Here is a 24,448-nt window from a genome sequence, read left to right on the forward strand (position 1 = left end):
ACCATGCCCCTCGATGTGCCCTCTTCTCCTCCTCATGTCACCATGCCCCTCGCTGTGCCCTCTTCTCCTCAGGTCACCATGCCCCTCGCTGTGCCCTCTTCTACTCCTCCTCAGGTCACCATGCCCTCGCTGTGCCCCCATCCTCTCACTCCCCCTCCTCCGAGACCTCTCCTCACTACTGGGATCCGTGCTACCCCCCCAGGAAGAAGCAGCACCACGTGACTGTAAGAAGTGCTGGGTCACGTGATGTGATGACGTGGAGTGTGCCTTATGGAGAAGGGGGACCAGCCGCTACCCCGGCAATAAAGGAGGGGGTCACCTGTCTCCTCCGCTACTATTCGAGCTCAGCAGCAGCAGAGGGAGCGACGCTCTGGAGGCCAGTGTGCTGCTCCGTGCTCATCCGCTCCGGGACATGCCAGCCTCCGCTGCTGGGCTCTGCTAGTACCCGCCGTGCCAATGGGCAATCTCCTGACTGGGGTCAGCTTTAAAGAGCCCACCACTGTAGAGGAGTGCGATTCTACCTGGGACACCGACTCCGGAGGAGAAGACGAGTTAGAGGATGAAGAAGAAGCGGAGGGGGAGCAGGAGGAGAAGCAGCAGTGTGGCATGGAGGACGAGGCTGGCACTGATGTGATGGCAGGCGGCAGAGAGGACACTAGCATCCAGGTACATGTGTGCCACTTCTGTAACCACAGCACAGGCAGCGCAGCTCACCAGGTCCAGGCATAGGGCGGGCATGGCATACACTGCCAACTTTATATGACTACCAGAAGGGACATGGGCTCAGAGACGTGCAGAGCGGCATGGCTGCTGCTCCTCAACTCACTACATTACTATCTGCTGTTGATCTACTGGGCAGCAGCATGGGTGCTTATTGGGTGCTATCCGGGCATGAGGATATAGGTGCAGTGGGATTAGCATGGGTGGGAATCTCTGCTGTGCCCTAACAATCACTGTGCAGGCACAAGGTGGGATACATGGGTACTGTGGGCATCACTATTTTATGTGCATATCTGGGTAAGCTACTGGTGAAGCAGTCAGGTCAGGACCAGCTGCTATTCTGCATCTGGTAAGCTTCATTCTTATTTGCTTTGTATATAGAGAATGTGCTTTATTTGATCTTGTCATCACATCCTGAAGTATTGTATCTAATAGCTATAGAGAAGAGGTCCTCACTTCTTCCCCTGCTACAAAAATAGCACAAAAAGTGGATACAATTCAATAAAAGTGGCTGTGTCTGAGCTCTCCATGCCCTCCCTCTCTTGTGTGCCAGAACTCTAGTGCATATTGCTTTCTATTACTAAAGGACAGGTGTATGACAGCAGCCGGTCTTGCACACATCCTGACCAGCCGGTGCATCATCATGCGATAGGTAAGTGAGCCACATCGGACAACCCTTTAATAAACTGTGCAGCGATGATACATTGTAGCCAGATTATGGCACATCACAATGTGCACATTATAACTGAGATTCATGGGCAATAGGGAATAGCAGGACCAAGTTATCGGTAAGTATATTAGAAAGTTTTTATGTTTTTGAGATTGGGGAGTAATAGCCAATCATTTAATTTAGGAGTCACCCTCTGGCTATAGGATGACTTTATTATCCTGTAGACTGGACACACTGCATAGTAGCACGTGATGTATTGTGAAGTAGACACCAATTATAATTGTGAGTTGTCTCAGCTCCAGTCCTACATTGTGATCTCATTATAGGGGTATTCTCATGTTATTAAATTGCTTTAGTTAGACAGCATGAAAATGAACAACTTTGCAGTTAACTTGCTTCTTCTATCTGCTGTAATTCTGCTATGAAAGTTTTTGTCTAACATAGGGTACAAAGGTTTCCCCTTCCTCCCCCACCCCAGCAAGCAAGAAGTAAGGAATACCCCTTTAAGGAGCTCACAATATTTTTGTTCTAGTGATTGGACACAACTGATTGGTAAATTATGGAACATCCTAGCTAAGTTCGGAAATGAAGGTGATAAGATTGATTATTTTGATTTATATAAACTACCCTTTTTTAATATGTTGCAACGTTAAAGTTAAATCTAGGCAGCTGGTAACAACACAGGTATGATTCTATGTCCTTACTTAAAAATTACATATCACCAATATGGGTCTGCCCTTTTTATTTAATTGGTAATTTTTAAACTATTATCCAGTAACAAAATCACTCATAAAAGATTATTATTATTATTATGTTATTATAAATGCCCCTAATGTCCCCAGGTTGTGGGATCCTGACGTACAGATTGGGGTCTTACAAGCCGCCTTGGCCCCTCTTGCAGTGAAAAATTGTGATTTGTGCTCTTTGCGTTAGCCTGTTCGATAACCGCTTAGTAGAGCACATGGCAGCGCACATTTAATACTAAGTGCGAGATCTCAGCTTGCTGGGATCCCACAACTCGGAGTCACAGCGGTAACTCCTATGCGTTCCCGCTGTTTTGCAACTCACAGCGTTCGCCGTTCTGCCTGGCTGTCGTGCCGAGTCCATGCAGCACTTCCAACTCTGCTGCATATCCCTGATGTCTCCACATGGCAATAGAGAGGCGCGGCCAGATCCTGCAGGAATTTAACCCTGCTGTGTCCTCCTGTAGGGTTTGGATTCCCCAACCAGTAGGTGCTATATCAAGCAGCGCCGCCCTCCACAACTTGCCTGAGCTTAGGTTTCAGTTGCTGTTAGCCTCCAGTTCCTGTCAATGTGTTTTGTTGTTTATCCATCCCGTTACTGACCCGGCTTGTTTTCTTGTCCTGCCTGTTCTCTCCGCTCCTGACCTTGGCTGCCTATCCTGAATCTGTGCAGCCTGACCTGACCCCGGACTGTCTGACTACGCTTCTGTCTCGCCCCTCCAGTACCTAGTATACATGCTGTGATCCATGGATCAGCTGCTGCAGGTCCAGACACTGCCTTGGAGTGGCACATGGTGGCTATTCTGTGGCCCAAGCCTATCCTGACCATCAGAGGTGCTAGTGAAGACCAGGCAGCCACTTAGTCACGCTTCTCCAGGGTAAGCCCGGCCCGTAGTGCAATGGGTCCACACCCATCAGCGTTACACTCGTAAGTTCGGGTCCGACTTCTGCTAGGGATTAAGGACGCTGATAAGCGGTTTTATTACTAGAGGATATGTAGAAAAATCACCAATCTAGGGCTGCCCACTTGTTTAGGGCAGCCCCAGATTAATGATAGGTAATCTTTAAAAATTTATGCATACATTATTAATTGATCTTTTAGACCTGATAGGGCTTCCGTATTTGAAAATTAAGTGTTAGCCATGTTTGTTTGCTTGTTTTGTTTTATTTTTTTTAACAACTTTAGATTTGCAAAATAGACTAATTATCAGAAACTGCTAATGCAGACAGAATAACTAGACTTCATCAACATAGTCTGCGCCCAGAGAATTCATGTAACAATCTGCTTGATCCTATAGATTAGGTAAGGGAATATGTGAATTACTTACCCTATTAACACAAAATTACTTGTACAGTGTGAAGGAATCCAAATCCCTTAGTCCTCGGTTTTAAGCATAAAATATGACATAATGCTTCCAAATGAATGTTTTTATATAGTTTTAATTTTTTTAATGCCAACAATAAATGTTTAGACATGGGCATCATGACAACATTTGGACACCTATAGGCAATAAAATTGCAGCATTACAGCAACCTTGTGTCATCAGAAAATGAGCTATTGTTTAAATCAGGTTTTTTTGTTAAAGTGCACCTGTCAGCAGGACTGTGCTTAGTAAACCATATATACTGTCAGGTGGGCTCCGTTACACTGAGTAAAATGATACCTTTGTTGATGAAATCCGTCCAGTGGTTCTTTTATAATCTTTATTTTCAGTTCTGCCATAATGAGATGCTCGTGCTCTGGGGCGGGACTTTACGGAGGGGCTGTAACTGGGGCTCTCATTGTGTATTCCTAGCTCTGGCCTCTGACGGGTCACTGTGCTTTCAGTGACCTGCCTACTATTTTAAATATTGCCTTTGTAATTTCTCTGCCAATTTGAAATTTACATCCCCCAAAATGGCCGCCGAAACCCGCGCATGCGCAGTAGCCTCTTTCGGTTGTTGATAGATGCTGCTGCGCACGCGTGGGCCCATTTTGCTTTTGGAAAAAGAATTTGGGTGCAGCAACATGGCCCCCGCCGCCATATTGCACTAGCATGGAATTTGAACGCGAATATTCATGTGACGTCGGTGCATGAACCCGGGGGCATAATTCAAATTGAGTGGGCGGCGACAAGCCAAACTGAATGCAGTGAAGAATACCCCTATGCCTGAACGTGCAAATAAGATATAAGTATATAGTGATTTTTGCAAATGATTATAGCACCGATTTTCATGAAAAAAGTGTGTTAATGATGCACATTGCATCACTAACAACAACCTGGGGACAGTTTACATGCTCCAAATGACGTGACAGGTTCCTTTTAATTTGCAATGTTTTTTTTTAAAATATCACAATCTTTATTAAAGATAAAAATTAAGAACTTTGAATTTAAATATTGGCAACTTGGCCTTTTTTAGACTCGAACTTCCTGTTTTAGGCAATCTACATGTACGTTAATAGCAATGAAAAGACTATGACCCTATCCTTTGTATTGAATCATCTAATGATCATGTACAAAGATCACTGTAAACGGAGGTGGAGCAGGTGTGACATCACCTATTGTGATTGGTGTAGCCTGTGTTGTTAGTTTTGAACAGAATTGTTTCAGAGAAGTTATATGTCATTGTAATCCAGACTCTGATGATAAGAAGCTGCTGAAAACTCTTCCTGAAAGAACATGAAGTGCCAGTCTAAAATAGCCCTGGTGGCCAATGTGAAAATTGCAAGATTACTGATTTTGTTTTTTAACTACTTCAAGACTGGTTGTAGAATTCAGTCCACTCTTATCCCTGCACTGACGTTGTAAAAATGTCAATGCGGTCTAAGCAGCTTTCACAAGATCATGAAGCGGTGGGGGGAGGAAAGCTTGCTGTCAAATAAAGCCAGACTTCCTATAGAGAAATGAAGCATGGGTTATTACCATGTTTACCATCTCTGTATACACAGTGCTGAACTAGCTGCTGTGTATATAGATTAGGTAGCACTTACGCTGCTTTCTCCTCCGGACCCATTGAACATGTGATCTCTGGGTGTAGGGAAGGAACAGGAACTGCTGGGTCATAGGAAACTCGGACAGCTCTGCTATGCAGCCAGGAGGCTGATATTTTTATGTAGCTAATAGACTCGCCCCAATTACAAAGGAAATCAGAAAATTAAAAAGAATGTGTAGAAATGTTAAAATTACCTGTCCCCCCATCCCAAAGGTCTTTTAAGATCCTTTTAGCAGTGCATAAAATAAGTAAAAAATGGCAAAAAATAAAATATAAAGGGTAAAAGTCAGTCTAAATTGCTGTTCTAGCCCTACCCCTATCAAAAAATATGTTCAATGTATAAAAATAATTTCTACATAAAGAAAAACATCATTTAAAATGTTTTTAGCGGTCCTTTGTGGTCGTGAAAAATAAATGTGAAAAATAGACACAGATTTCCTATTTTTCTTTAGATTTTCTGCATATACGATAAAACTCGACAATGCCCCTAGTCAGGAAGGGGGGTAAATGGCCTGGTCTTGAACTGGTTAATAAAGATCATCATGTAAAGGGAAAAAAAAAATTTTTTTTATAAGAAATACATGTATCACAGTAACCTGATCAAATCAGGTGAAAGGGGTTGCCCGGCCTTGGGGTACAAGTCTACAGTCTTGTAACCGCAGGTATGCAATTTGCATGCTTCCAGCTACATTCCGACTAGACGTATCTGGCATCACTCAATACACTTGTATTGAGTGAAGCTGCGCTCGTCTAGTCTGCATGTGACCGCATGTATGTAAATCACATACTAGTGGTCATGTGCCCCCACCGCTCCTGGCGCCAGCACCAGAGAATCCTTGCAGCGCACAAAGTCTGCAGTCACACAGAGTGACTAGGGGACTAGGTCATCAATATCATAAGCCTAGACAAGCATTTTAATGTTCCTCTATGGTGGTACTAGAGATTTTTGATAATCCCAAGATTTCTGGCTATCCTTCAACTTTATACTGCTGTCACTAGACAAAACTGTGGACATTTTTTTGCACATAATATATTATCAATCTAACAGACTTACAGAGCATGAAGTGTTGATTTCTTTTTGTGACACATCTCGGTGTATGATGGCTGCTACCACATATAAAGTGATAATTATTTCATGTAAATTTCACAAGAACACATACAATTTGCCTGTGTTTTACAGAGTGACTGCAGCACAGCCGACCTGAACATCAAGCCAAAGAGAAGCTTTTATGCAGCAAGAGATTTGTACAAGTATCGCCACCAATATCCAGTAAGACATTCCTTGACATTTGCATACTTCTGAAAGCAATGTATCTGGTTGGAGCAGCTTTCCTACTTACATTACATATAATCCGCAGTTAATGTAGCTGTAACAAAATTTGACTGAATGCTGCAAGACAAATGGAATCAGTGGGTTTACCTTTAATAATATTTTGGCAACCTCTGGGGGTGTTTGTGATTTACTATCATTTTGGATGTCGTTCCCAATTACTGTGTGATAAATGCATGTTGATGACTCCAAGGCACAGCTACCTAAATTATTACTGTGTTTGCTCTCTGCGTTCTTAGACCTAGCTTAAAAGGGGTTGACGTCTAAATACATGTCTTTTTTTTGTCATTGAGTCACTGTCACTCTGCATTAATAGTTTGAATCCACAGCGCTCCAAGGTTATCTGAAGAATTTGTTAGCCTAGGATAACCTTGTTTGCCATTTTCATAATCTACATAGTTCTGCACACTGATTTTTGCAGTTTAATACCATTTAAGTGATGTGTCACTTACTGGGCTGCTTGTTGTCATTTTTATAAAATCACTGTTTTATCTTTAGGAGATGATCACCAGAGGACTAGAAAACCTACTACCATATAATATTTCATAATCATGAATTCTTTATGACTTCGCTCCCACCACTGAATGGCGGCTTTCTGCCTATGCACAGTGTACACAGAAAGCTGCCAATCAGTGGTGTGGGCGGGGTTATACAGAGCTCAGCAAGTAGAGAACTGGTAGATCTGCAGCGGATAAAACAGTGATTTTATCAAAATTGTAAGTTCTGCCCAGAAAGTGACACATTGTTGGAATCCGGGTCTCAGTCTCTACATCATATTGCTGTTCTAAAATAGGGTAATGAAAATCTGGTGACAGATTCCCTTTCAATATATGAGCTTCACCTTCAAGTCTTAACCTCTTTGCACACCCTGGTCTACATGTTTGTCATGGTTTGGGTGCGCATGTATTGAGCAGGCGCAGGAGCTGAGTCTACTCCGTACAGAGTAAAATCGGACTATAATACATAGCCGGCATCTGCCCATAACAGCAGCGATTGGCACTAGCCACGATCGCTGCTGTTTAACTATTTATATGCTGCTGTCAATCTTTCACAGAGGCATTTAAATAATTCAACTAAAGAAGATTAAAAGAAAAATAATTTAAAAAAAAGTGTAAAAAAAATAAATACGTTTAATCTTCCCCCTTAAGTTTTGAAATAAAAAAATACTAATGAACTTATTTAGTTTTACCGTGTCCATAAAAGTACGGTCTCTCAAAATATAAAATAATACATTGAACAACGTGAACAAAAGAAAAAATCAAATCGACATATTTGTAGTTTATCAATGAGCATAGTTCCTGAAAAAAATGCAATAAAAAGTGATCAAAATGTCACGTGTACCCCAAAATGGTATCAATAAGACTACAAATTGGCACGCAAAAACAAGCCCTCGCACAGCTCCATCGATTAATATTTTTTCCTGCTGAAATGTAAAGAAAACTATACAAGTTTGGTATCAGCAGTGTTGTTGATTGAATCATGTTGGCAGGTCATTTTTAGCTTATGCCTTATCATTTTTATCTTGCAATGCTGTAAAATCAAAACCTGTAAGGCATGGTGGAACTAAATTTTTTTCACAATTTCACCCCACTTGAAATTTTTTTTCAGAACATGATACAGTAAAATGAATGGTATCATCAAAACTACAGCTCGACTCACAAAAATAAGCCCTCATATGGTTATATAAATGAAAAAATAAAGTTATGGCTCTTGGAATAAGGGGAGAGAAAAAAGAAACTGCAAAAAAATTCAGCCAGTCCCAAAGGGTTTAAATTACCTTTGTTACATTTCTAGTTTTTTTTTTTCATGAATTTTATAAATTGCAGGCAACCTTCCATTGAAGACCTTGTTCACTTTGCCTATCAGCTTTGTGGTATTCCCAATTTAGATTTTATTTTAGCTGGCTGCTTTACACTGCAGCGAAAAGGTTTTGCTTTCATAGTTTATAATACTAAGTGGAAATCTGCCCTGTAGAGCTTGGAATTAATAAATATTGCTTAAATATTGTTCTTATGAAACATTATAAAATGTTCACTGTTGTTTCAACAACCTTTGCATAAATCAATAATACAGATATATATATATAAAAAAAGCTTTGTTTTTTATCTTATCTGTGAAATCTATTTCTTTCTCTACCTATGAGTCACTCCCCCCCCCCCCCCAGTCTCTGAACACCTCATTTACCCAAAAAAAAACAGCTCAAATCCAACACTGTGAGGTGTCTGGTTACACATCTTATTAAGCTCTATAGAAGTCAGGTGTAGGGGGTTAGTGAGGAGCAATCAGCCCAGTGAAAATCCAGCCAGGCATAGGCAGATAGAGCTGCAGCTTTTAGCAAATGTATTTCACTTCAGTGCTGGATTCACAGACACACTGCTCAGTAATGCTATTTGTGTGCTACAGAGAAAGAAGAGAAAGAATCCATCTTTTTCTGTGTACTGTGTATGAGACATCACATCAGCACGTACACTGGGTCAGAGAGAACTGAAAATCAGGACGAGAGCCTGAAGAGAGATAAACTGATAAAAAAAACTGCAGGATACAAGTAATATAATGGTCAGAAATCTTTTCAGGTGTATACATCATACACACAGATTGTTCCGATAAGTTTTTCTGAAATTAATGGTACACTTTAAAGTAAAATTTGATAGCACTAAAGTTACCCAAGTACATTTTAACATAAATGAATACATCAAACCATCAAAATCATGCATAATTTCTCCTCTTTACGTTACCAATTTTACAAGTTTTTTAGCTGTATGCACTTTATTCGCTTTTTACTTTATTATTATTTATTTTTAGATCACCATTGATTCCATGGTGCTGTACATGAGAAAAGGAGTTACATACAAAATACGTATATAAATTACAATGAACAAACTAATAATGACAGACAGGTACAGAAGGGAGAAGACCCTGCACTTGCGGGCTTACAGTATACAGGATAATGGGAAAAGAGGCAGTTGGTTGGGGTGATGAGGTTGCAGCGGGGTCATGGTAGTTTTTTTTGAGGAGATGGGTTTTCAAGTTCCATCAAAAATTTCTGAATGTGGTGGATAATCGGACGTGTTGGGGCAAAGAATTCCAGAGGATGGGAGATACTTGGGAGAAGTCTTAGAGGCGATTGGGTGAGGAATATATAAGTGTGGAGGAGAGAAGGAGGTCCCGGGAAGACCAGAGATTACATGTTGGAAGATATTGGGAGATTGATACGGCGATATACAGAGGAAACAGATTATGGATGGCTTTGTAGGTCAATGTTAGTAGTTTGAACTGTATCTGTTGGGGAATTAGGAGCCAATTAAGGGTTAAGGAAGGATAAGGAAGTAGCGAGGAGAGAGGGGGATTATTCGGGCCGCAGAGTTAGAGGGAAACTGGCACCAGTTTTTTTCCATATAAAGTAGGGCCAGCACTTGCAAGCCATATGTGACAGCATTCTAGAATGTTGTTGTCAGGCAAAATGTATTTTTGTCCTAGTTTTAAAAAAAAATGAGAGAGGTCTTAAATCTCCACCCCCCCCCCATCCATTTGTAAGAGTTTTACATAGAACTCACTGTTCTCCCCAAACCTCAGAAATTTTTATGAGTGCCATAAATCCTCAGCCCAGAGCAAGCATTCTAATACCCTGGATTTTTCCCTCCAATCCTATTGTTTAAGTGTACAAACGTTTAATGTCGATTTTAATAATGCACATGACGGTCAAAAACACAGGGACCACATTTTTGGAATGCTCACCTTTTTCCAATTATAATAGTATATCTAGCATAACTGAGAAACCACCAGAAGCCCGGGAAATGGATTCTGAGCTTCTGAGCATCATAGAGATATCATATTTAATATCCATCTTCATGAATATTGATGATGGCGAACATGATGTCTCCATCTTGGATGTGGGACCCCCCCACACCAAGATATGAAATCTGAAGGATTTCTAGGTCATATGCAGCTGGGTGGGTTCACAAAACCAAGCCCCCTTGTGAGGTAAACACCATGAGTGTCTCCTAAGGTTTTGGCCCCTTTACTAAAAACCAGTACGGCCATTTTAAGTCATTCTTCTCCGGGACATCAGACGCATGCCCTCCTCGCTGCGTGGAAGAATCACATCTAATTTCCGGGGAGCCGTCCCCCCCACAGAATCTGAGACCATCACCTTGTGAAGCAGGTTTTGCTATTACTTATCCCTTTTATTTTAATAACTGTTTTATGCATATATGTACATTGTCTCTTTTATAATATCTTGTATATCGTTTGTAAACACTGCCCACTTTCGGGAGTAAATCATTATTATTTACCAGCTTCGTTCTTCTTGTCCTATGTCGAGCAAACACGTTCCTCACCCGCTAATTCACGTTACCTAACGGGTACCCGATCCACCTGCTAAGCAATCGGTGGTGGCAGTATACCAGTATTTATGTGGTATTGTGGTTTGAGGGTGGCTGGTCGGAGGTATATATACGTTCCTGGAAGGAACTGGTGGTATATATATGTCCTGTCACATCACGTGCCGCAATAGTCGACATAAATTAGAGCAGCTGCGCCCGTGCTTATCCTCGGTCAATACCGTGTTTGACCAGCAGGATAAGGGGGCGCCAGAGAGCTGCAAGGTCTGACCAAGTGTGTTTACCTGACAGTTGTGTTTAAGTCCCCAATGTGCTCTCCTTAAAGCAAAAACTAGCATTTATTATAATCATCTATGGAGCTGTCCAGGCCGATGGGCGTTGCTGTTCTTGATCCGCCACCTCCTCTCTTCTTGTTTCGGGTAGATGATGTGTTCTACGTCATCCACACAGAGTCCATGTCACCGCGCTCCTATAGGGGCGCACTTCTCTGCCCTGCTGAGGACAAAGCAAAGTACTGCAATGCGCATGCATGAAGAAAGGCTAAAGAGCGCCGGCGTATGTACACTACAATACTTTTCTCTGCCCTTGGCAAGGCAGGGAGAAGTGTGTAGGAGTGTGATGGAGGACCCTGTGTGGATGGCATAGAACGCGTCATCCACATGAAGTAAAAAGAGAAGAGGCGCCGGATCAAGAACAGCGACACCCATACGTGAGTATAGCTATTTTTTGTTTTATGGAGAGCAGATTGGGGACTTATAGACTTAATTTTAGAATACTGTTTATGAGGGCTTACAAGTGTTGGCCCTACTTAATATTGGAAAAACCTGGTGACAGGGTCTCTTTAAGGGACTCTAGAGGTATGAAACTGTTATCAGGAAAGCTACAGAGGAGGATATTGTAGTAGTCAGGATGGGAGATGATGAGGACATGCACTAGCATTTTAGTAGACTCGGGGCTGCGGAAAGGATGGATTCTAGAAATATTTTTGAGTTGGAGATGTCAGGACATGGTAAGATCTTGGATGTGTGATTTGAAGAAGAAGGCAGAGTCAAGGGTAACTCTGAGGCAGTGGATAGATGGATCAGGTATTTGAATTGAGTGGGATGGAAGAAAGATTATGAATTTTGCTTTGTACTTATTTGCATCCTGTTCATTATTTCAAGCACACATCCTTGTAATTTACCAAAGATTAGGGGCCAAATCTAATATTTGTTTTATGGATGTAACCTCATTGTCGGGTTCTCTCCCAAACTCCATTTGGAATATTGTGCCCATAAAAGTTAGATCCTTTAGAAGTTTAGACTGATCTACCTTTCAATAATCAAATAATGATGTCAATTATTTTGCGTAGAAAGGGATATCAAGTGCGAACAATCAAGGCACATAATATGTGCACAAAGCCTTGACCTAAAACGTGTATCCAGATGACCTGAACGTCTAATATTGATGTAACGAAGCTGATAGAAAAGACTTGATCTTGTAGTTTAGGTGAAACAAAGGACTCTCCATTTTTTTTTCTCAAAAAACTGTCAACCTCTTGTCTCAAAAGTAGGTGTTATAAATCATTTTACACAAATTTTCATAAGCTTATCATTAAATTGCTGTTATTTTTTCCCAGCAGAATTTTAAGGATCTTCGCTGTCAAAATGACTTGTGCAATCTCAGATTTTACATGAACAAGATCCCATTTAAGCCTGATGGTATGATTCATTTACAGTTGTTTTATACATGATATTCACAGTTTCAGCTTTATGTAAAGTCACGTATGCCACAAACCTACCGTAATTTTAAAAATGGAGTATAACAGAATATATATCTACATAAAACAGTGCCTTGAAAAAGTATGCATACCCCATGAACTTTTCCACATTTTTTCACATTACACCCACAAACTTAAATGTATTTTATAGGGATTTTATGTGCTATACTAACACAAAGTAGCAAATACTTCTGTGTAAAGAAAATGATACATGGTTTTATGATTATTTTCAAAATATAAATCTGAAATTTGTGACATGCATTTCAGAGTTGCCAACTTGACTTTTTATGTTTTCTGGACAGCTTATCAAAAAAAATCAAGGCCAGACAATATTCTATATGGAAACATTGGAAAACCATAAAAAGCATCATGAAAATCATTATTGAAAATAAAAACCCATATGTGGTATCGCCGTGTTCAGAAAAGACCGATCTATCAAAATATAAAATTAATTAACCCCATTGGTAAACCCCGTAAAATAAATTAATGAACGCCAAAATTATGTTTTCCAGTTGCCGCAATTCCACAAAAAATGCTGTAACAGACGATCAAAAAGTCACATCTATCCCAAAATGGTATTAATAAAAACATTGTCTCACCCTGCAAAAAATAAGCAGTCACACAACTCTATTGGCCAAAAAATGAAAATATCACAGTTCTCTGAAAAGGGCAACACAACCCAAATAATATTTTTTTGTAAAGTTCTGATTTTTTTTTTCACCACTAAAATAATTGAAAAAAAATTGGACATGTTTGGTATCGCCACAATCGTATCGATACGGAGAATCATATTGCAAGGCCATTTTTATAACAAAATGTACACATTGAAAACAATTCAGAAGAAACAATGTCAGAATTGTATTTTTTTTTTTCAGTTTTGCCCCACTTAGAATTTTTTATCCCATTTTCCAGTACACTATGTAGTAAAATGAATAGTGTCATTCAAAAGCACAACTTTTCACCACAAAAAAAGCCCACATATGTCTATGTGGGCAGAAAAATAAAAGAGTTAAGGCTCTGGGAAGAAGGGGAGGAAAAAAATGGAAACTCAAAAACGGAAATTGGCAGCGTCGTGAAGGGGTTAAACATCACAAATAAACAGAGCAGGTATCAAACAGATAGGCACTGACACACAGATTTTACTGCTGCTTTCTGGCAAGTGTTAAACCCTTAGGCTTCGTGCCCACTATGCGTTTTTCAAGCGTTTTTGCCGCAGAATTTCCGCAGCGAAAACGCTTAAGAAACGCTTGGTAATACGTGCCCCATGGTCCCCAATGATAATCCGCATGTGCTGTGCACAAGCTGCGGAAATTTCCGATGCGGAATATCATTGCGGAAAAATCCGCAGCATGTCCATTAATTTTACGGACACGCAGCGTAATTGCCGCCATTGACTTGCATTGAAACGCATATTATCCGTGGCAGCACATTTGCACACACGGATAATATGCATTTCTATGTGCAGATGGTACCCGGGTTTGGCGAATAGGAGACTCTCCTCCAGACCCGGGTACCATAGAACCTGTCAAAAAAAGAATTTAAAATAAAAAATAAAGATTATACTTACCTTCCGATGGCCCCCGGTCTCCTCAGCGATGCATCTGATGTGTTGTATGGGTCGCGGTGGTGTGAGGACCTGCCATGACGTCATTTAGTCATGTGACAGGTCACGCGACCCCTGACGTCGGCGGTCGCGTGACCTGTCACATGACTCCGTGACATCATCGCAGGTCCTTTCACACCACCGTGACCCATACAACAGACCAGACGGAGCAGAGAAAATACCGGGACCATCGGAAGGTAAGTATAATATTTATTTTTTACCATTCTTATTCTTTTTTTTAACTATTACTTGGTCACACTATATAAATCCATGCCGGTTGCATGGATTTATATAGTGTGACCAAGTTGTCAAGCACTTTCCAAGTGATGCTAAAATCGCTTGGAAAATCGTTTGATAACCCGCATGCAGAAATGCATGCAAAAACACTTGACTAACGTTCTACCTGGCGGGAAAAACGCATGTAAAATCCGCATGCGTTTTTCCTGCCAGGGAGAAGCGGAAAAAATATGCAACATTTCTGCATCGTGGGCCCTTAGCCTTAAGCCATGTTCACATGTTGAGTATTTCAGTTTTTTACCTTAGTATTTGTAAGCCATAACCAGGAGTGGGTGATAAATACAGAAGTGGTGACGTGTTTCTATTACACTTTTCCTCTGATTGTTCCTCTCCTGGTTTTGGCTTGTAAATACTGAGGTAAAAAACTGACCGAAACTGAACGTGTGAACATGGCCTTACTGGTGCGGATTCACGGCAGCGCTGCTGTATATTGTCCTCTATTCTGCTGCTACCTCCGGCTATATACTGTGTAGACGCAGAACAGCATGAATCCCTGATTTCATTGTGTATTCTATGTGGAACATAGATGTTTGATTCCACCCACCAGCTCAGAGAGAATTGAAAATTTTAAATGGTACATGTTTGGGAGTGGCGGGGACAGTTGGTCAGAAGTGTAATACACACGTCAAATAATGGCAAGAAATAGTGTTATTCCTCATGTACACACACATGACTGCTTATTGTCAAGGCACCTGAAATGACAGTATCACTTTAGAAGCACCAGTTTTGGTAAGAAAAGTTTCAACATAACCATCAAAAGGTTATTCTGGCTACAGACATGGACGGCATATACAAAGATTTTGTCATCTCTGTCTGGCAAATCTACTTTAGGTATTATATTAATCACAACTGTCAGGATTAAAAGAATTTTTGAAAATATATTTGTGATCTCTGCGGCTATCTGTTATAGTAATTTGGGTGTTTTTTTTAAGGATGTAGAACAATTCAGACCATGTTTCAAAATAAGTAAAAGTAAAGTAAAAACAGAAAAAAAAATTGGTTTCAATTTTAAGTGTATAGCTTAAAGGGCATACCTGGCGTATTCTTTCTTGTCATAATCTTGCTACATTAATGACAAGCTGATCTCCAGGCCCGACCACCTCCATTACTGGCTCTTTTTCTTAGCCCCTTTATGACGTGGTAAGTAATAGTACGCACCATGTCATAACCCCCTGGTTCAGCGCTAAAAAATAACGGGCGATCAAAAAATCGGATCTACCCCAAAATGGTATCAATAAAAACGTCAGCTTGGCGCGCAAAAAATAAGCCCTCATCCAGCCCAAGATCACGAAAAATGGAGACGCTACGGGTCTCGGAAAATGGCGCCATTTGTTTTTTTTTGTTTGTTTGTTTTTTAGCACACTTATACATGTTTACAAGAGCCTATACATGTTTGGTGTCTACGAACTCGTAATGACCTGAAGAATCATAATGGCAGGTCAGTTGTAGCATTCAGTGAACGTGGTTAAAAAAAAAAAAACAACTGTGGATTTGCACTTTTTTTGCAATTTCACTGCACTTGTAAATTTTTTTCCCGTTTTCCAGTACACGATAAAAAAATAAGTCCTCACACGACCATATTGACCAAAAAATAAAAAAGTTATGGCTCTGGGAACAAGGGAAGCAAAAAACGAAAATTGCTCCTGTAATAAAGGGGTTAATGCTGGTTTAGTTGCCTACAAATGTAGTTTATAATCAGTATCCTTTTTCTTGCCTTTACTTCTGCTGGTTCTGTGCTTAGACAGATCAGCAGCTTGAGCTGAGAATGGAGGTGGATTTCAGACTTCTTTAGACAATACACTCTAATAACACAAGGTAAAATTCCTCCCCATTCCTTTGCTGTGGCTGTTTGGGTGCCCTCCTGCGTGCTTGCACAATGGTGCATCATCCATATGGACATCACTTTATTGCATGGGCCAGTCACAGTCCCGCAGTAGCAGCACATGAGTGACACATTATTGCAGCAGCCATGGTTGTTGGGTCTTTTCCCATGATGGTCAAACAGGCAAATAAAAAAAATGTTGGGAACCCGAACAATGGCAGCAGTGGAATGGAAGAAGATTCTAAAAGTAAGTATTCTGAGAGGTTTGTTATTTATTCATTTTGGTCACAATTGAATTTCTAGGCTAAAATCTAATTGTAATAGGTCTAGATGTTACCATTTGTTAACATAAACCTTTATTAGTCCAGTGGTAGCGTTAATTGCTTGAGGAAGGAGCTTGATATGATCTTGCTCTCCTATGCTGACTTTTCACAAGTTTTAGCTTCAGTAGTCTGTGCATTTTACAAATTTCTTGTAACTCAAGTACCATATTCATTGGTTTTGTATTTGTATAACAACATTATTATACTGTAACTCTAAATATTTTTAGGTGTTTATGTCGAAGAAATTTTAAATAAATGGAAAGGCGACTATGACAAGTTGGAACATAATCACACTTATATACAGTGGTAAGTGTTATATGTACTAGAGAAGACACTGAAATAAAGTAAAGGTGTGCTGTCAGTTTTCCATTAAAGGGGCTGTCCGGTCTAAAGCTACAAGTCTGTATTCACTCTATGTGACTGCAGACTTGTGAATCCTTTCATCACATGCGCTCTGAGGATGCTCTGGTGTCAGCCCCGAGAACGGTGGTCATATGTCCACAAGTATGTGATATCCATACACCCAGCCACAATCCAACTAGACTGTTTTCGGCCTCACTCAATATACTCAATATACTTGCATTGAGTGAGACCATGCTTATCTATTCAGAATGCGGCCGGGAGTTTGCATATCGCATACTTGTGGTTACATGACCACTCTTCCTGGTGATGACACTGGAGACTCTTCACAGTGTGTAATGTGCGTGATGTGAGGAGTGAGAGGTCTGCAGTCACATAGTTTTCGTCCAGACCACCCCTTTTAAAACCATGAATTTTATTCTCAAAGTTAACTTTTATTTAAGGTGAGGATACTCAAACTAATCAACATAGACTGCAGAAGGGTGCTCCTCTTGCTTAGCCAGATTGAGGACATACAGTACAGACCAAAAGTTTGGACACACCTTCTCATTTAAAGATTTTTCTGTATTTTCATGACTATGAAAATTGTACATTCACACTGAAGGCATCAGAACTATGAATTAACACATGTGGAATTATATACTTAACAAAAAAGTGTGAAACAACTGAAAATATGTCTTATATTCTAGGTTCTTCAAAGTAGCCACCTTTTGCTTTGATGACTGCTTTGCACACTCTTGGCATTCTCTTGATGAGCTTCAAGAGGTAGTAACCGGAAATGGTTTTCAATTCACAGGTGTGCCCTGTCAGGTTTAATAAGTGGGATTTCTTGCCTTATAAATGAGATTGGGACCATCAGTTGTGTTGTGCAGAAGTCAGGTGGATACACAGCTGATAGTCCCACTGAATAGACTGTTAGAATTTGTATTATGGCAAGAAAAAAGCTGCTGAGTAAAGAAAAACGAGTGGCCATCATTACTTAAGAAATGAAGGTCAGTCAGTGCGAAAAATTGGGAAAACTTTGAAAGTGTCCCCAAGTGCAGTTGCAAAAACCATCAAGCACTACAAAGAAACTGACTCACATGAAGACCGCCCCAGGAAAGGAAGACCAAGAGTCACCTCTGCTTCTGAGGATAAGTTTATCCAAGTCACCAGCCTCAGAAATCGCAGGTTAACAGCAGCTCAGATTAGAGACCAGGTCAATGCCACACAGAGTTCTAGCAGCAGACACATCTCTACAACAACTGTTAAGAGGAGAATTTGTGCAGCTGGCCTTCATGGTAAAATAGCTGCTAGGAAACCACTGCTAAGGACAGGCAACAAGCAGAAGAGACTTGCTTGGGCTAAAGAACACAAGGAATGGACATTAGACCAGTGGAAATCTGTGCTTTGGTCTGATGAGTCCAAATTTGAGATCTTTGGTTCCAACCACCGTGTCTTTGTGCCACGCAGAAAAGGTGAACGGATGGACTCTACATGCCTGGTTCCCACCGTGAAGCATGGAGGAGGAGGTGTGATGGTGTGGGGGTGCTTTGCTGGTGACACTGTTGGGGATTTATTCAAAATTGAAGGTATACTGAACCAGCATGGCTACCACAGCATCTTGCAGCGGCATGCTATTCCATCCGGTTTGCGTTTAGTTGGACCATCATTTATTTTTCAATTGGACAATGACCCCAAACACACCTCCAGGCTATGTAAGGGCTATTTGAACAAGAGGGAGAGTGATGGGGTGCTATGCCAGATGACTTGGCCTCCACAGTCACCAGACCTGAATCCAATTGAGATGGTTTGGGGTGAGCTGGACCGCAGAGTGAAGGCAAAAGGGCCAACAAGTGCTAAGCATCTCTGGGAACTCCTTCAAGATTGTTGGAAGACCATTTCCGGTGACTACCTCTTGAAGCTCATCAAGAGAATGCCAAGAGTGTGCAAAGCAGTCATCAAAGCAAAAGGTGGCTACTTTGAAGAACCTAGAATATAAGACATATTTTCAGTTGTTTCACACTTTTTTGTTAAGTATATAATTCCATATGTGTTAATTCATAGTTTTGATGCCTTCAGTGTGAATGTACAATTTTCATAGTCATGAAAATACAGAAAAATCTTTAAATGAGAAGGTGTGTCCAAACTTTTGGTCTGTGCTGTCTGTATATATGACTCGTTGTGCAGAAAATGTATGTGCTCTCTCATAGCTTCTGCCAAAAGTGACCTTTGATCCTAGAAAACTACAAATTATGTATAAATAAAGGTAGAAGCCATGATCCCATTAAACAAAGCAGCACTTTAAGATGTTAGCTACAGCTCCATCCTTTTTAACCACAGAGTTCACTCTCTCCCACGCTCCTGTGCAGTCGCTTCTATAGCCATTGGAGTACTGTGGAACGATCTCCTACCAGCTGACTGGGAACAGGAAGGAAAGAGTAGCACTGGCTGCATTATTGCTGAATTCGAGAAAGTGAATTGCAAAAAATTTGGATTCACAAGAATGCATTTTTTATTTTAAATTTGAAGAAAATTCTATTTGTCTTGAACAAATTTGCTCATTTCTAGCTGCTGACAGCCCTGAGCGCCAGACAAATGCACCTGGGCCAGTAGTGGGACTTCAGTACTCAATATATAACAAGTTTAAATTATTTATTTTAAGTATTTATGTACAAAAATGTTAGTGATTTACATGTTTTCTATTTCTGATCATGCATTGAGGTTACAGGCTTTTAACTATATTTCTGTTTTTATAATACAAAAAGGAGAACTAGTTAACTCCTCTCTCTCTAATACCATTTTTGTTGGCTTATACTCCGGGCATTACAAAATTATTAATTTTTGTAAAATACCTTATTATCCTAATTTACTTTCTTCTCTCCCAAGCATTATGCGGCAGTTCTGTTTCATGCTCCTTTCAACTGCTGTGACCAAAATCCATACATTCTGCATATGGAACATTCCCTGTCTGAGCCTCTAAGCTCCCTCCCTTACTCGAAGAAGGGAATTACAGTACTCTGATTGTTCAGATATAGCGTAGGGATCTTTCCCAGCAGCAGTTGAAAGTAGCTTGTAAAGGAGCATGAACTGGGCATTGAAACAGCTTGTAAAGGAGCATGAATGGGGCATTGAAACAGCAATGCAGATAAATGATTGGTAGAGAAGGAGGCAAAATAAAGTGAAGTATATTATAAACATTCCTAACTTAATTCCTGGAAGGTAAGTAAACAAGAAAAGTTTACTTGTTTTTAAGCTACACTGTCCATGTTGTGGCAATTAGCTGTTGAGTAGGACAATTTGGATTTGTAAAGAGATTGTCTAAACCCATTTATGTTTGAGGGTAATTTTTAGCTTGCACAAGAAAAAGCCAAACTTTGTTACACGTGGTTAAGCTTGTAGAAGATTACATTTTTAGGGGTGTAGTTAAAGATATCAGACCTTTTTCAATTACTTATTGACATTTGTGCTTTCTTTTACATTATTGAAGTCTGTAGCAATCAAATCCCAATTTTCTTATTACCTAAGAATTCCTGGGGAAGACTGCGTTTAGAGCTATGTAATGCCCAAATGTCCTAATACTAAAGTAAATCATCTGTGAAAAATCTATTCCTTTTGTTACCTGATATCAGTCCCTCTTCTGTTTGTTTGTGAGAATCCAGATTTATTACTAATTGATGCGTTTTTGCAGGCTTTTCCCTCTTCGAGAGCAAGGCTTAAATTTTTACGCTAAGGAGCTGACCTCGTATGAAATTGAGGTAAAACCAGCACCCACACTGTTAATATGAGAAATAATTGTAAATATTTGCTGCTAATTAGTGTTTTTTACAGAATAAAGCCATATACATGCTGTGTCTCTCACCAGTATTCTCTCACGTAGACAGCTTTTCTAATGAAAATGACTTTTCCTTTTACAAGTAGAGGATGAATTGTTGAGAGCATGAATTCATCTTAACTCGACTGCTCTGAGAGCTGACGGCTGTTGTAATGGATTCCTCTGAAACAGAGAAGGCGACATCTTTGATGTTCTTAGAAGTTCCCATATGACATCTAATAATACATCAAGCAGTGCGCAAATATTAGACGAACAGATGACAAGGAAAGCCTCCCATTTATTGCCACCCCTGTGCTAACTTTAATAAGCTGTCTTTTTTTTACGAGCGCTTAGTGTCTCTCCTTAGCACAAGATACTGAGGTTTGCAAGTCAAAGTCTCCATCTGACACTAAAGCATTACTTACGTTTAATGCAAAAACAAAAAGAAATATGTAAGCAGAATTATGTGTTGATTCAGTTTGACGTGGAGGAGATATAAAATGTTTAAAACGCATTTTTTATTTGGATCATCATAAAATTTAATCTTGGCACACTGTGGTAAAATAATTGTCTTAAAGGGTTTGTACACCTTTGTGGGCAATTTTTTTTTCTTACCTAAATTCTTGCATTTTGGGCGAAAAAATAATTTTTACAATTGGATTTCTTTAAAAATTTTGCATCGTTTGTCTCCTCCTGCCACTGTATTACACTGTGTATAGCTGGCCGCAGAATGAGATAACAGGGTCGGACATATTATCTTTATATATCAGTTGTGTTGGGGACATGATTTTGTGGCACTTACTATTATATTGGTATGACAGGTTCTCCTCGTGCTCTTGTTAGTGAAGCTTTCCAAACAGACTACACCGTTCTCCAGTCCATACAATGACTGCTGGTGGCAGAACATGTGACCGGACCTGTCCATCAGCTTTGTCCAATTGAAAACCTCACATGAGAATACTGCTTTTCTATTGGAGGAGACTGATGGACAGGTCTGGTCACATGTTCCTCAATCAGCAGTCATTGTATGGACTGGAGAACTGTGCAATCCAATGTTATCTCATTCTGCAGCCAGCAATAGACAGTGTAATACAGCGGCTATAGGAGGAAAACTGCAATATTTTTAATGAAAGCCAGTTGAAAAAATGATTTTAAAGAAGTTGTCCACTACTTTATCCCCCATGTATCCCCTTGGGGCCCCTAACACTTTTTGTAAATACCTTCTGTTGCTGATCATGCCTTTGAGCGGCGCTATCGGTGGTCGCTCACAGGCATCGCGTGACCCCGCCCTGACGTCACGACAAGTGAGGCGTGACTCAGCGCTGGGGTCCCCACAGTGGCTGATGGGTTGTGGGCGGGGTTATTCCCCTGCGTCACACCCAGCATCCACCTCACGCTTTCCCAATGAATGAGGAGAGGCAGAGCGCGCGGTGGATGCCGGGTGTGACACAGGGGGTAACCACGCCCACAGCCTGGCATCCACCGTGGAACGTGGAAGACAGAGACCCCCGGCTGCTGCCAGCACTTGTCGTGACATCAGCGGATGTCAGAGCCGGCTGCAGCTGGGGGTCACGTGATGCCTGTGAGCGGCCAGTGATTGCGCCACTCACAGGCATTATCAGCAACAGAAGGTATTTACAAGAAGTCTTAGGGGCCCCGGGGGGATACATGGGGGGGACTATAAAGTAGTGGACAATCCCTTTAAGCTCCAATTGCATGCATTTAAGTAACAAAAAAAATTCTTCCCAAAGGTGGACAAAACCGTTAATGACCTTGCTGAATTTACCTAATATAAAAATGTTAGTAAAATTAAAGAGACGACAAGTCACTGTGGAATAAAACTATGTTCGATATAAAAGGCTATCCTAAGACTAGATGATGTAGACACCAACACATAGTCATACTTAATGGAGTGAAATGAATTAATCACCTTTGTCCTATTCAGCATTCAGTTTTGGCTGAAGATGGCTAAGGGTATGCTGCATGAGAAGGTTACTGCTTCAGAAATCTGTCTCCCAGCTAAAGACAAACCTTCCTTTTTCCAAAATATTTTATTTTAAACGACCTAGCATTAAAAGATAATGAAGATAAATTGCTTATGGAACCCATGTACAACGCAGAATACCTTTATTTAATCCCGCTTTATTTTAACCAAAAAAAGAAAGTAGCTTATGAATTTTTTTTTGTACATTCACTGTTTCTTAGGTATTTATGTTTTAAGAAAACTAAAATGTCTGAGACTATACTCAGAGCACAACACACTAACCAAAACTTTTCACTTACTATTTTAGCGACAATATTGTCTGTCGTAATAATTTCCTCTCCTTTTCTCTTGCAATATATTTTTGGGAAAAATGTCATCTAGCAGTTTAGGGCTAACACACATTACCAGTGCAGGAGCTTAATTCACACGATGACACCTCTGTTGTGACATGTGTTCAGCTATGAGACAGAAGTATAGAGTATTGAGCATGACTGTGATTATGTGTAGTCGTTGATGAGCCTAACTTGTAAAAATAAGCCTTTTTTTTCTAAGGAATTCAAAAAAACAAAAGAAGCTATGAAAAGATTTATCTCGGCGTACAAAATGATGCTGGATTTCTTTGGCTTAAAACTTGTGGACAAGAATGGCACTGTTTCTCGGGCTACAAACTGGCAAGATAGGTTCCAGCACTTGAATGAGTATGTATATTTTTGAATCAATGCCATCAGGATAATGCACTTATAAATCTTTTTATGAACCTTGGTTAATTATAAGATAAAAATCAATTCTACTGGTGTAGTCTTATTCTAGTACAAAGAAAGTATTCTCTATAGCGCTTAAAGGGGTATTCCCATCTCCAAGATCCTATCACAATACGTAGTAATAATAATATTAGCAAATACCTCCAATTACAAATGTTGTATTGTTCTTCTGATTCGCTATGTCTCTTACCCCATGTGCAGGGTATTGCAGTAGCTTAGGTATCCATGGTTACGACCACTCATAGTGACAGTTAGCTAGTTAGTTGTTGGTAGTTGTAACCATACCTAAGCTACTGTAATGCCCTGCACATGGGGTAAGCAACATAGCTTATCAAGAGAAATATACTACATTTCTAATTGGAGGTATTTGCTATTATTATTATTATTACACCTATTACATATTGGGATAGGATCTTGGAGATGGGAATACCTCTTTAACGTACAGACATATTTTACAGGGCCTCTTTACCTTCCTGTGGAGGTGACTTATCTCCAGTTTTGCTTTTGGTAACAAATATTTGACTCTTACTTTGAGCTGCAAGGAAACAGTATCAATATAACTTTGAAAATTAAGTACATTTGTTGCAGTCAGTGTATGCTCCAGGAACATTCTCAAACCACATACCAGATATGTTGCCTAAACTCAATGTGAACACAGTCTGAGAAAATTTTAAAAGGGGCTCAGCAAATCTCGAGTTAAATGTAAGAGACTAGTTAGTGGCCAATCTAAGGTCATATGTATAGTGGGATCACAGCCGAAATTGTTGACGATTTTAAAAGAAAACTTAAATACTTATATAAATGTAATAAAAATCTTGAAAATGTTGATACAGCCGATAAAATCCTTGGGATCAGGAGAGAAATTTTTCTCCTTTAGGGCAGATTAGTTAATATATTATTGTTGTACCTTCCCGTTATCTTCTCCCATCCTTCAGTTCAACTTGATGAACATGTGCATTTTTTCAAACAT

General features: G+C 40.2%; 1 protein-coding gene across 2 annotated transcripts in view; it reads left to right on the forward strand.

The window, feature by feature from the left end:
• The first annotated feature begins 210 nt into the window (after positions 1-210).
• Positions 211-24,448, forward strand: part of OGFRL1 (opioid growth factor receptor like 1) — a 31,782-nt gene continuing 7,544 nt past the window's right edge. The window contains exons 1-6 of one of the 2 annotated variants that reach the window (XM_073675514.1): positions 211-666; positions 6,287-6,376; positions 12,395-12,476; positions 16,808-16,886; positions 20,611-20,677; positions 23,270-23,415. In XM_073675514.1, the coding sequence (XP_073531615.1) occupies positions 457-666; positions 6,287-6,376; positions 12,395-12,476; positions 16,808-16,886; positions 20,611-20,677; positions 23,270-23,415 (674 nt within the window). In that variant the 5' untranslated portion in view covers positions 211-456. The remainder of the gene's footprint in view (positions 667-6,286; positions 6,377-12,394; positions 12,477-16,807; positions 16,887-20,610; positions 20,678-23,269; positions 23,416-24,448) is intronic. The other variant, XM_073675515.1, reaches the window with a different exon arrangement.

This window comes from Phyllobates terribilis, unplaced genomic scaffold (assembly GCF_046119375.1).
Source record: "Phyllobates terribilis strain yellow unplaced genomic scaffold, ASM4611937v1 Scaffold_3__8_contigs__length_932513732, whole genome shotgun sequence".
NCBI lineage: Eukaryota > Metazoa > Chordata > Amphibia > Anura > Dendrobatidae > Phyllobates > Phyllobates terribilis.